We start from the raw sequence: 13479 nt of genomic DNA, 5'->3' as shown, positions 1-13479 counted from the left end.
TCATTAATTTTCTGTTTGGATGATCTTTCCTTTGATGTAAGTGAGGTGTTAAAGTCCCCCACTATTATTTTGTTACTGTTGATTTCCTCTTTTATAGCTGTTAGCAGTTGCCTTATGTATTGAGTTATTCCTATGTTGGGTGCATATATATTTATAATTTTTGTATCTTCTTCTTGGATTGATCCCTTGATCATTATGTAGTGTCCCTCCTTGTCTCCTGTAGCATTCTTTATTTTAAATTCTATTTTATCTGATATGAGTATTGCTACTCCAGCTTTCGTTTGATTTCCATTTGCATGGAATATCTTTCTCCATCCCCTCACCCTCAGTCTGTATGTGTCCCTAGGTCTGAAATGGGTCTCTTGTAGACAGCATATATATGGGTCTTGTTTTTGCATCCATTCAGTGAGCCTGTGTCTTTTCATTGGAGCATTTAATCCACTCATATTTAAGGTAATTATCGATATATATGTTCCTATTACCATTTTCTTAATTGTTATGGTTTTGTTTTTGTAGGTCCTTTTCTTCCCTGTGTTTCCCACTTAGAGAATTTCCTTTACCATTTGTTGTAGAGCTGGTTTGGTGGTGCTGAATTCTCTTAGCTTTTGCTTGTCTGTAAAGCTTTTGATTTCTCCATCAAATCTAAATGAGATCCTTGCTGGGTAGAGTAATCTTGGTTGTAGGTTCTTCCCTTTCATCACTTTAAGTATATCATGCCACTCCCTTCTGGCTTGTAGAGTTTCTGCTGAGAAATCAGCTGTTAACCTTATGGGAGTTCCCTTGTATGTTATTTGTCATTTTTCCCTTGCTGTTTTCGGTAATTTTTCTTTGTCTTTAATTTTTGCCAATTTGATTACTATGTGTCTCGGCGTGCTTCTCCTTGGGTTTATCCTGTATGGGACTCTCTGCGCTTCCTGGACTTGGGTGGCTATTTCCTTTCCCATGTTAGGGAAGTTTTCGACTATAATCTCTTCAAATATTTTCTTGGGTCCTTTCTCTCTCTTCTCCTTCTGGGACACCTATAATGCAAATGTTGTTGCATTTAATGTTGTCCCAGTGGTCTCTTAGGCTGTCTTCATTTCTTTTCATTCTTTTTTCTCTATTCTGTTCCATGGCAGTGAATTCCAGTATTCTGTCTTTCAGGTCACTTATCCGTTCTTCTGCCTCAGTTATTCTGCTATTGATTCCTTCTAGTGTATTTTTCATTTGAGTTGTTGTATTGTTCATCTCTGTTTGTTCTTTAATTCTTCTAGGTGTTTATTCTTTAATTCTTCTAGGTCTTTGTTAAACATTTCTTGCATCTTCTCAATCTTTGCCTCCATTCTTTTTCTGAGGTCCTGGATCATCTTCACTATCATTATTCTGAACTCTTTTTCTGGAAGGTTGCCTATCTCCACTCATTTCGTTGTTTTTCTGGTGTTTTATCTTGGTCCTTCATCTGTTACATATCCCTCTACCTTTTCATCTTGTCTATCTTTCTGTGAATGTGGTTTTTGTTCCACAGGCTACAAGATTGTAGTTCTTCTTGCTTCTGCTGTCTGCCCTCTGGTGGATGAGGCTATCTAAGAGGCTTGTGCAAGTTTCCTGATGGGAGGGACTAGTGGTAGGTAGAGCTGGCTGTTGCTCTGGAGGGCAGAGCTCAGTAAAACTTTAATCTGTTTGTCTGCTGATGGGTGGGACTGGGTTTCCTCCCTGTTGATTGTTTGGCCTGAGGCAACCCAACACTGGCGCCTACCCGGCTCTTTGGTGGGGCTAATGGTGGACTCTGGGAGGGCTCACGCCAAGGAGTTCTTCCCAGAACTTCTGCTACCAGTGTCCTTGTCCTCACAGTGAGACACAGCCACCCCACAACTCTGCAGGAGACCCTCCAACACTAGCAGGTAGGTCTGGTTCAGTCTCCTATGGGGTCACTGCTTCTTCCCCTGGGTCCCAATGTGCACACTACTTTGTGTGTGCCCTCCAAGAGTGGAGTCTCTGTTTCCCCCAGTCCTGTCGAAGTCCTGCAATCAAATCCTGCTAGCCTTCGAAGTCTGATTATCTAGGAATTCCTCCTCCCATTGCCGGACCCCCAGTTTGGGAAGCCTGACGTGGGGCTCAGAACCTTCACTCCAGTGGGTGGACTTCTGTGGTATAAGTGTTCTCCAGTTTTTGATCACCCACCCAGCAGTTATGAGATTTGATTTCATTGTGGTTGCGCCCCTCCTACTGTCTCATTGTGGTTTCTACTTTGTCTGTGGATGTGGGGTATCCTTTTTGGTGAGTTCCAGTGTCTTCCTGTCCATGATTGTACAGCAGTTCGTTGTGACTCCAGTGTTCTCACAAGAGAGAGTGCCCAAAGCATTCTTGAGTAAGCCCATAAACATTGATTTTTATGCCATTACAATGATAAGCACTGTGCATATTTGACTGAGGGTGGCTTTTGCATCATACGTTTATTTCTCATTGAGCTCTGCCATGAGAAATATTCTTAGGAAACTCACTATTTACTTTACAGACATTGTTAAGGACATTTATCTCCTGTGTAAAATCCATTCCATAAATTCCTTTCAAAACTAAATGCTGTGAAGAATCTTACTTACCATAAGACATTTCTGTGTCCTTACTTATGGGTAGTCAAAATTTTATAAATTATTGCATTTCGTCCTGGCTTCTGCTGCCAGGAAACTCAGAATCAATTTATGACTTGATTTTAATAAGCATGAGGAACCTTAGAATCTGCATGTTTGCATTTCTACTTAACATCTTGTTTTAGCCTTCTTTTCCATTTTCTCTGACTTCAGTTCTTGTTTAAGTTTTTGCTTTCTCTTGCATGATCACATAAAGTACCTGAATCTTTTGTGAATGAAACAGAGGTAGAAGTAAAAGTTATGATAGGTATAAGCATGTGTTTTTCTGCCCTTTTATGTTGTGAGTTCCTTGAGAACAGGGATTATTTTGTGCATCCTTTTTACTAGGCCACAGAAAAATGCCCAGGCTACAGTAGGTGTTTAATAAAGTTTTGTTGAACTAAGTTGATAAAAGTAGACCCATGACTCCCTAGGTGGGCAAAGTCAAGCTCACTTTCTCTTACACTTTGTCTGTTGTAAGAAGGCCAAGGAAAGGTGGAGTGTTGTAGTGGAAAGAATTTAAACTCTGCCTATTACCAATTGTACAAACTTGGGTGACTTATTTAGCTAATATGATCCTCTTCTTTTTACTTTAATCTGAAAATGGAAATAAGGATACCCTACTGGATAGCTATGAAGATTGATATTGCTTGTAAACCTCTCAGCACATTTTCAGGCCCATAATAGCAATCAGCACATGTTAGGGCTCCTCTCTTCCCTCCGTACTTCCTCATTTCATTGGAAATTGCACTTGGAAAAGGATAAGTGGATTGCTCACAAGGTAGTCAATTCATTGAGGTGTCATATGTAAAATAAATGTGACTATTGACCTCATTCAGAGGGATATAAAAATTAATTGATGGTAATGCACATTGAGATTTTTTGCTGAAAAGTGCTTAAGAATGGCTCAGTATTATTACATTTTATTTCATCATTAATATTATTTATGAATATTTGGCTTTGTCTTGTCCTGGTGTGGTTTATATCTCTGGTCTTAATTGCATTTATTTTCAATTTAGTCCCAAATTATATCTTAATAAAAATATAGATGAAATAAAAAAACATAGTTCCTGTCTTTCATACAAATTTACTTTCACAAGGTGGATGATTTAACCTGTTTCGATATGCTCCCTATGAAATAGACATTAAGATATTTAGTAAATAATTTTTGTTAATTGCATTTAAAATCAAGCTCAAGCATTTTTCATAGTTTTGACATCCCGCTTTTTGCACTCATATTTTATGTTTATTGGCCATTTTCTAATGAAATTCTTCATTATGAGATACTTGATCCATTTCAGATGATAAACGTCAATGTTTCAAGTATTTCTAGTTGAAGAGATAATTAACTAAATGAAATACCTTTTATCACTTTACTGTCAGGGAATGCTCACTGCCTGCAGTCTCAAATAGGGGTTTCTGTTACAAGGTCATTCTTCTGAGAGTCAGGGGATCTGAGTTCTAGCTTGGTCTCCTTCTAGCTGTGTGGTCCTGGGGAAGTTACTTCATCTCTCTGAGACTCACTGGCTGACTGTCAGACATGAGGGAGTCAGCCTCGATGATATTTCGCTTCTGTTCCCATCATAGCATCTGGTCCTTTGCGTTGGAACTATTGAGGCAGGCCCTACATTTAGGTCTGTAGGGCAACAGAAAGATTGCTCCTAATACAGAACATTATCTTCTGGGGTATATTACTTTTACCATCCTACTCACAACTTTAAAATATCTTTCCTTTAACTGCAGGTCACTTAGTACTTGACATATATTGAGACTCAATAAATGTCTCAAATGTCCAGGTGCTGAGCAGGATGCGTCCAGGAGGCCAAGGATCTCTATGAAACCCCATTACTGAGGAAATGGGAGGATGTATTTCCGATTTCAACCTTAAGTGGGTAGCGTTGTATTTATTTATTTGTTTTGTTAGTTTTAGATTTAGTAATAATGAATATAGACATGGGTTGATACTATAGCCTGTGTGTAAATATAGAATATTTACTTCTGGGAGATATTGATACCAGGAATTTGATTTAAACCATCTGAAACTGCAAGCATCTCCATAAACTACTGAAGCTACTTTGTGACAAAATGCATTTTTCAGTGGCTGTAATGTGATACTAATACAAAACCAGAAATCTACTCAGTTCTGGTACTTAGGAAGAAAATGACCAAGGGCACCAAATTTCCACTCTGGAAAATTCCATTAGTGATAAAGACATCCAGACAGTTTTTAGCCCCTCATCACGATTATTATTGCTGGTCATCAATTTCTCCCCAATTCCACAGAGTAGATTTATTTGCACAATAATCTAATCACACCCTTTGTTTTGACTATATGAACGTACATAGATCAGTCTGCAGACCACATGAGTTTGTTGGTATAGCTCCTACACTACCTACACCTCTTCACGATACTCCTTTTTTTTTTTTTTTTTTTGGCAAGGTGAATTTCAGAGACACTTTTTTTATAAAACTTTTTAAAAAAAAATCAATTATTGTTTTGAGTTTTCCTCTGAAACTAAGGAGCCATTTATGGTAGAGTCTGGGCTTTCATTTATTTTTTTATTAGTTATTCATGTTGGGTTTGAGGTCTTTTTACTGGAGTCTCCGAAGTTAAAAGCAGAGAATTGACTGACCTCAGAGAAATGAAGCGTGTAAAAATTTTAACATGCTTACCTGATAGCTTATTTATCATGGAATCTTTAGACTCACTTCACTGAGGATATTTTGTATAAAATGAACCCAAGATTCCCAGGACCCTTTAAGGCAGTGTTATTCAAAGTGCTTGTCCACAGTGAGACTGTCTAGAATGGGAACCAGTGCATTGCTTCCTTCATTAGGAAAGTCTTGGGACTTCCCTAGTGGTCCAGTAGTTAGGACTCCACACTTCCACTGCAGTGGGGCACAGGTTTGATCCCTGGTCAAGGAACTAAGATCCTGCAGGCCACATGGTGAGCCCCCCGCCCCCCCCCCCAAAAATAATAATAAAATAAAATTTAAAAAAAGGAAGTCTTGCTCCCAGAAAAAGTCAGCTAAATGCCATGCAAACAGCCAAACCAAACTTCCCAATGCCTCGCCTCTCAGCCGCACTATTGAAAGACACAAGACAAATGGCAGCCAAGTGTTTGTATAGCTTGGGCAAGCTACTTCAGCCCTCTGTGCCTCAGGCCCTGAGAATGATGGCATCGGGAGGATAGCGAGGGAAAGCTTGAGCCAGGAGCTCAGTGGGTGAGAGGAGTAGCCAAGATATCAGAGTGAGGGGGCAGACATGGTCAGGCTGATGGCTCCCTAAGATAGATGCTTTCAGCTGGCTGGGGCTCTAGCAGGAGTGGGGTGAGTAATGGTCAGACATCAGGCACACAGGCCTTGAAGTACCTGGGAGTGAGGAGTGGGGATGGCTTTCATTCGAGAGGGCTGCAGGGGGAAGGCATGAGTTTCCTCAGACATAGCCAAGGTTTTATTTGAGTGGAGGAGGAGGTAAAGGGAAGTTTAAGGAGAGATTGAGGATACAGGGAGCTTGTGGATGACAGGGGAGCAAGCCCAAAGGGACCGATGGAAGGGGTTGTGAGGGAGGTGAAGGCGTTAGCATTGGCTCAGCCTTGGGCACTTATGAGCAATTTGGGGGTTTGAGGCTGGATAAAGAGGGAGGCCCTGAGAGGGTACTGGGGACTTCCCTTGATTGAGGGAAGCAGGCAATGAGGCAGGTTGGGATAAGTCCCGATGCTCTCCTGGAAGAGAATGGGAAGAAATTCTTAGCTCAAGGGTGTAATAGCTTCAGACTAGTTGTTCTCCCTACTCCTGACATCTTGGAGAATTGGGCTGCTTTATTGCCTACATACTCAGTAAGGTTATTGTCAGTTAACTGAAATAATATAACTAAACAGTATTTGTCTATTGTTTTTATTATCATTCGGCACATTTTTCAACAAATGTTTGGATAGCACCTGCTGTGAGACCCTGGCAGGAATGCAAATACAAACACAAAATTGTTACCTGTGCCCTTTGGTGGCTTCCAGTCTTAGAAAAGAGAAATTCATTCTATTTAGAGGGAGTACATTGGCAAAAGGCCAGCATTCTTGTAATCTATTATGTCTCACACATAGCAAAACAAATTAATGCAAAATAGCCCGTTTCTTAAAGAAAAGATACATTTACTGCCTTCAAGGTCAACATGGGAAAACTGGTCTCATCAATTTTAGCTTTGAGGATGATCAAGTTGTGGCTTTATCCATAGCTTTATGAACTTATTTGCCACCAACTTTTTTTTACTGCTTGGAAAGAAAGAAAGAAAGAAAGAAAGAAAGAAAGAAAGAAAGAAAGAAAGAAAGAAAGAAAGAAAGAAAGAAAGAAAGAAAGAAAGAAAGAAAGAAAGAAAGAATGAAAGAAAGAAAGAGAGAGAGAGAGAGAGAGGGAGGGAGGGAGGGAGGAAGGAAGGAAGGAAGGAATGAAGGGAGGAAAGAAGAAAGAGAAAGAAAGAAAGAAAGAAAGGAAGAAAGAGAGGGAGGGAGGAAGGAAGGAAAGGAAAGGGAGAAAGAAAGAAAGAAAGAGAGAGAAAAAGAAAGAAAGGAGGGAGGGAGGAAGGAAAGAAAGGAGGAAGGAAGGGAGGGAGGAAAAGTATAAATCAAATGCAAAAAAAAAAAAAGAGTTAAATACTTGCCTTCATCTGGTTGGAGTGTAAAGTAAATCAAGTGGCAATTTAATTCCCAATGAACATGTGACAACCATGGAGTTAAATATTAGATTTAAATAGGGCAGCTAATTCTCTGCAAGAATTACATTCATCTCTTCATATGGGCACTCTTCCTAATGAACACATTTCTCCCCTCTTAAATTCAGGCATTGCTACTAGAGCATGAGAAATTAATATACATTCTTAGATTCATTAATAATGTTGCTCATAAAAGACCTTTTGATTTTTATCACCCTGAGTTCCCAGAGGCCTATGGAAGCAGCCATAGCTCCAAACCACATGAATTATAAGGGGAAAAATCCTATTAAAGCATAACCTTAATCACCAGTTGCATTTTATATCAAGCTGTATCTAAAAAGAAACTGTATAACATATCCATCAGCATAGAATGGATAAATAAATGGTGTTACAGTCCTTCCACAGAATATTCTAAAGTAGTAAAAGCAAAAGAATTACTACTACACACACAATGTAATTCAATCTCATGGACATTGTTGAGTGACAGATGTAAGACATGGAAGGATGCTTGTAGTATGATTCCATTTATATAAGTTCAAAACTGGCATAGCCCAACAATCTCTGGTTTGGGATATGTCATTGGTAGCAAACCAATAAGGCAAATGATTAACACAAAATACAGGATAGTGGTTACCCCTGGGAGGTGAGTGGGAAGTGGGTACAATCAAGAAAGAACACTAGTGCTTTAAAAGTACTAGTGATATTCTGTTTCTTACAACGGAATGGTGGGTTCATGGGTATTCAATTTATTATTATTAAAACTACAGAGATATGCTTTGTATTTCCTTTTGAACTTTTGAACTTTTGAGAGTTTGAACTGGCCTTTGAAGAGTGAACTAAGCAGAGAGGAAGCTGGAAGACTATTTTTACTTTTTAGCCTATTATATATTTCTATTTCTCTTGTTATGCTTATGCTTAACACAATTTACAATTGGAAAGGAACTTTGTGGTGTCGAAGAAAAATCACAGACTCTGGATTCAGAGAGACCTGAGTTCAAATGCCAACTCCTCCATTCCCATGCTATGCATCATTGAAATTCTTGCAGACTTAGTTTCTCCAAGTGTAAAATGTAGGAAAGGATGCTTCCCAGTGTGGTGAGAGTCAAATGAGAGAATATTGTCGGCTGCACATTCCAAGCTCTAGAGGGAGTCAGAGTCCTTTTAAACTCTGCCGTTCAGGGATGAGTTGTCCATTGACCTGGTGGAAACCCTGATCTAAGGGATCCAACACTTGATGTGCTGGGTGAAGAGGCCCAAGCTCACACTGCAGCTCTGTCCTCTGCACAGTCTCTTTTAGGGCTTCTCCACTGGCTCTGTCCTGAGAATCACTCACTCCCCTCCCACCTTGCACTACTGGGCTCTAAAGGATGCTGGACCACCTCCTGCCTCTTTCTCCAGTAAGGTACATGGATGAGTGACATGGGCCAGCTCTGCTCTGGACGAGAGGGAGGAATATTCTCCCTTCCCCAGATGCTTCTATTCTTGTCTCCTCTTAGCTTTGGAGAGCCAAGACTAGGACACAATCTTAGAAAGGAGCTAAGGAAGCCAGCCTTTTCTAGACATTTCTGGTCTAAACAAAAGGCGTCACTAAGGCTCAACCATGGAGCCTACCTCAGCAGGAGGCGAAAAGTGAGGTGAGGACACAGCCTTAATCAGCAATGCACAGATCTTGCATTTTCCCTTTGTATCCTCTGAGCCTCTCTCCCTCAGGAGTCTGAGGGGGCTTAACAAAGACTTAAGGCTTCCTGGCTAGCTCTCTGCCTTTCCCACTAGACACATAACTGACAAATACATGCAAAACATCTGGCTTGTGAGAGGCCTGCCATTAATATCCATTCCCTTCTCATTTCTCCCCTTTCCTAGTCTGTAAAGCTCATTAATGACATTCTGCAGCCAACGGCTAGGTGGTTCCTTTAGTTCTATCAGAAACAATAATTCCACTCTGGAGAGCAAGCCAACGCTGCCACCTTCCAAGCTTTTGGGGTGGACCTTACGGATGGACCCTGAGCTTCCCGTCTGGTTACCCGTGTGCGGAGGAGAGAACCGGGGGCCTGCAAGCTCAGGATGCAGCCACTGACTCCCCATCCTCTGCCTGCAGCTCCACATGCCTCTATTCCAATGTCCATTCTGTCTTTGTTTTACAGTTGTTCAGCACATCAAGCGACATAACATTGTTCTGAAAAGGGAGCTAGGCGAAGGAGCCTTTGGAAAAGTTTTCCTAGCTGAATGCTATAACCTCTGTCCTGAGCAGGACAAGATCTTGGTGGCAGTGAAGGTAAGCGAACACTCCAGAACGTCTCATTATCCGTGGTCACACTCAGGTGTGGAGGTGATGCTTTATTTTATGTTATTGTAGTGGCCAATTCAGGAGCAAATTACATCTGCTATGGTGGATGTGTTCCAATTCCTTTAAAGGAATGGACAGTGGGAAGGGTATTTGGGGCACATCCAAGTGTCAGAGGTTCTGCTCAGGGACAACCTTCCAGTCTACAGGCTGTGAATAGCTCTGAGCTACTCTTCCCAGTCAATGTTAACTAAATTCTGGATAGAGGTCAATGAGGTCAAACAGAATCCAACCGGCCAAGTCTTGGAGACTCCGCTGTCTCCTCAGGTTGCTCAGTGCTTGTCCAAGCTCAGCGGGAGGTTGTCTCCTGTTTGAAGGTTCTGGAAGGGAGACTGTGGCCTTCACTTCCCCTCTCAGCCTCAGTTCTGCTGAGAACTTCTGTTATACTTACTTTGTCCCTCCCAAATGTCTCCAAGGCCCTAGGCATGATTCCATCTGGGATGGGTGACATCTCTGGTAGATCCCACCACCCTAGGAGACACAAGATTTTACTGAAATACAGAAGTCTGAAAGTCCTTCATCATAGCCATTTCTTCATAAACTCAAAAAAGGAGACCTGTTCTTCAATAAGATAAACATTATTGAAAGGGCTAAAATTTCCACTGAGCTTTCTAAATCACAAGAATCAACATAAATAGCACAAAAGACTTCAGCATATCTTTTACACATGCATTGTCAAAATTACGAAAAAACAACTCACCAAGGTATAATATATGTAAAACACTTAAAAAAGGCATATGTTTATAAAATGAATTAAATACCAAATGAATACGGACATGGCTAATGTAATAAAATGTAACTTCTTGGCCTAACATGATTGAGTTTGGGTTTTTATTTGTTTGTTTGTTTGGCCAAACACAGAATATCTGTACAAATGGCATTTATTTACTCATTATAACCAGGACAACTTTTTAAAAATGAGACATGTATTCCATTACTGTTGTACTTAGCCTTAAAATACTTCAATATATGTGTAATGGGTAACAGAGGAGAGAAACAAAATGATTCTTGAACTTCCCCAACCTGCAGACTAAACACAGTTTCTGTTAAAGTTCATCTGGATGAAACGCTGTGTATTTGCTTTCCTTGTCATCAAAAGTAACTAAGCCGAGTGGCACGGATACTCTTAGACTCTCAGCAAAGGCTCCTAAAAAGCTCCACTTTGGGGTGAATAAAGGACAGACCTTTCTAGGGATGAGCAATGTAATATCCATCAAATAAACATCATCTCTAAGATAGGTAGATGGAGGAGGGGAGTGAGACAGAGTAGAGAAGAGGGGAAGGGAGATGCTAGAGAGATGCGAGGTTAAGTGGGGTGAGTGGTGTAAAGTGAGAATCCTGAGGGGACGCTGAGGATGTTTAATTCCTGCTGCTGCAATTCCTTCCTCTTTTCTTTCATTTACTCAAAAAGTTTGTTATTTTTTAAAGCACAAAATGTTCAGAACATTTGGCAGTGTTATATCTGCAGTCTTTGCTTTCTTCTGCTGCTATCTTTTTTCCCCCCTTTGGAAAAATGGGACTGAAAGGTGCCTCTGTTTTTGTAGATTCATAGCCTGATGCAAGGTTAGAGCTGGAAGACACTTAGGGAACATATAAGCCTAGTCTAGCATGTGTCATAGGCAGGGAGATTGAAGGCCCTGGGGCCATGTTTCCCACTGATATTTGGAGGCCATCCAGGGAGCTAAGTCAGGCCTTCAGAAATTCACTTCATGGGGTCACAAGGTGAAATCTTTGAATGTGAGAAAATCCTGGGAGATTAGGGAAACCTAGAGGACAGTGTAGGAATAGCTGAAAGACCTCAGCCTGATAAAGAGATAGACTCACAGAATTTCTCAGTGGGTATTGCCTTTCATTTCCGTATCACTCCTAATTCCGCTCCTGGTCCGGTGTACTTCTTGCAGTGTCCTTAAGGAGACTAACTCCACGACGCCCTCAACTCAGATGCTACATTTCCTTCCAAACTAGTGCTAAAACAGGATTTCAGGGCTTGGGCTCATAATGATGAAGGATCAGCCAGCGTCAGCAATGTGTAGCCAGTTGTTCTGCCCACAGCATGCTTCCCATCACTACTGCCAGTGAAGCTTCTTTCTGGTTTAAATCTCAGTCATAGCCCTAATCCCACCCCCGACTCCGACCCAGGCCCTAGTCCCCATAAACCTCCTGGCTTTGCCAAATAAATGTTTATAAATTAACGACCCACGATGAGCGTTTGCTCTTTAATCAACACTGCTGAAAAACAAAACAAAAACAAAACCAATCAAATTTGTCCCTTTATCTCAAGTAGAGAGAACAAAATAGCTACAGCTTAAAAATTCATTTCAACTTCAAGGTCGCACAGCTAAGAAATCTCATCTCGATGACCTTGAATGTGAACTTTTGTTGAAATCAGAGGCTTTGCTTACATTGGCCAGAATGATTTCAAGCTTCAGAGAGGAGGCCCATTTTAACTTTCTGGGATCCAGAGGCTACAGCCATGCAAGAAACAAGTCCGATCTTTCACGGGCTCCGGGATGAATTGGGTCAGAAAAACACATGAACCTTTCATAGAGCTGCCTCTTGCCAGCCTGATCTGCTCATTTTTAGGCGTGTGGGCCAATTGAAAGTGTATTCAAAGACTATCTAATAAGCCTGGGAGGAAAATGTCTATGGTTCCATCCCGACCACAATAAAGGGATTTTTTTTTAAAGGACTGAGACAAACTGAACGTGGCCTCCAGGGCCTGCATAGCCCTTCACCTCTGAGGAATGGCTGCCAGGGCTACTCCTCCTCCATTGGAGGCACCCAGGGATGTTTGACGGTCTTCCTGCCTGTTGCCTAGCAACCCCTGCAGCATTGATTATGCATGCTAAGAAATAGCAGCTATTGTCCTTTTTCCTTCTCTAGAAGGAACTGACTGGTTTGAAATCCAAGGTTTTGCATTCAGACTGACAGACATCAGGTTCCTGTAAATTCTGGCATCACTTGCCCCAAATGACTTAAGGTTTGAGGGATCCACAGAAGCCAGTTTAAAGTGGGAGCGATCCTAAGGCATGCGCAAGCCCCTCAAGGGTGCATGGGAGGCTGAACAGTCCTCTCCCATTAGAGTATCTGCTTGTTTGGATCCAGCCGGATTGCCCTTCTCTTGATTTTTGGGATGACCTTTGTTTTTTAGTGAAATGGATTTGTCCCTTTCCACTGAATGACAACTGAAGAACCCACAGAGAGAATGAGAAGCAGAGAAACGGGTCTTTGATCAAAATGAGTTCCTTTACCTTTAAGTAACTCAATTGCCAAGGAAACACTGCATCACCATTTCCCTGCATTAGCTGTGGATGCGTTAACTAATTTTGGCTCCATCCAACCTGCATTTCAATAGCTACAATTCCTACAACCTTTCCTTGTGCTGTGAATGTGCGCTAATTTTCATTTTTTAAATATAGCCACAAGTGGGCTTTGTAGGATTCACGGCCTCTCTTCCCCCTCTCCACTAACTCAGGTGTACTTCTAGAAACAGAAAATGCTGAACACAAGAGAGGCCTTAGGAATCTTATCTATAATCTATAATCCAAGCCCCATGTTTTATAAATGGCAAATCCAAGACCCAGAGAATTTGAGTGCCTTCCTCAAGGTGTAAGTTAAAGCAAGTCAGAGATTCTGCACAGGAAGACTTGGCGAGATGCAAAATGGTGACATCTGAGTTCAGCAGGCACTTTCTTTAGCATCTAATGAAGGCTTTTTGTTTTTCATGTTTCTGAATATTCGCTTGTCAACAACAGAGGAAATAATGCAAGTGTTTTGGCAGAGTTGACTGATACACCCTGTGGCACGTTACCGTGAGCCAGCCC

At 41.2% G+C, this 13479-nt stretch overlaps 1 protein-coding gene across 7 annotated transcripts in view; it reads left to right on the top strand.

Moving 5' to 3' along the window:
* Positions 1-13479, top strand: part of NTRK2 (neurotrophic receptor tyrosine kinase 2) — a 373842-nt gene that overhangs the window by 269632 nt on the left and 90731 nt on the right. For all 7 annotated transcript variants that reach the window (XM_036855412.1, XM_036855415.1, XM_036855409.1 and 4 more), the window contains one exon: positions 9456-9586. In XM_036855412.1, the coding sequence (XP_036711307.1) occupies positions 9456-9586 (131 nt within the window). The remainder of the gene's footprint in view (positions 1-9455; positions 9587-13479) is intronic.

This window comes from Balaenoptera musculus, chromosome 6, assembly GCF_009873245.2.
Source record: "Balaenoptera musculus isolate JJ_BM4_2016_0621 chromosome 6, mBalMus1.pri.v3, whole genome shotgun sequence".
Taxonomy (NCBI): domain Eukaryota; kingdom Metazoa; phylum Chordata; class Mammalia; order Artiodactyla; family Balaenopteridae; genus Balaenoptera; species Balaenoptera musculus.
The sequence above is the reverse complement of the archived record's forward strand: the minus strand, read 5'-3'. Positions and strand labels throughout refer to the sequence as shown.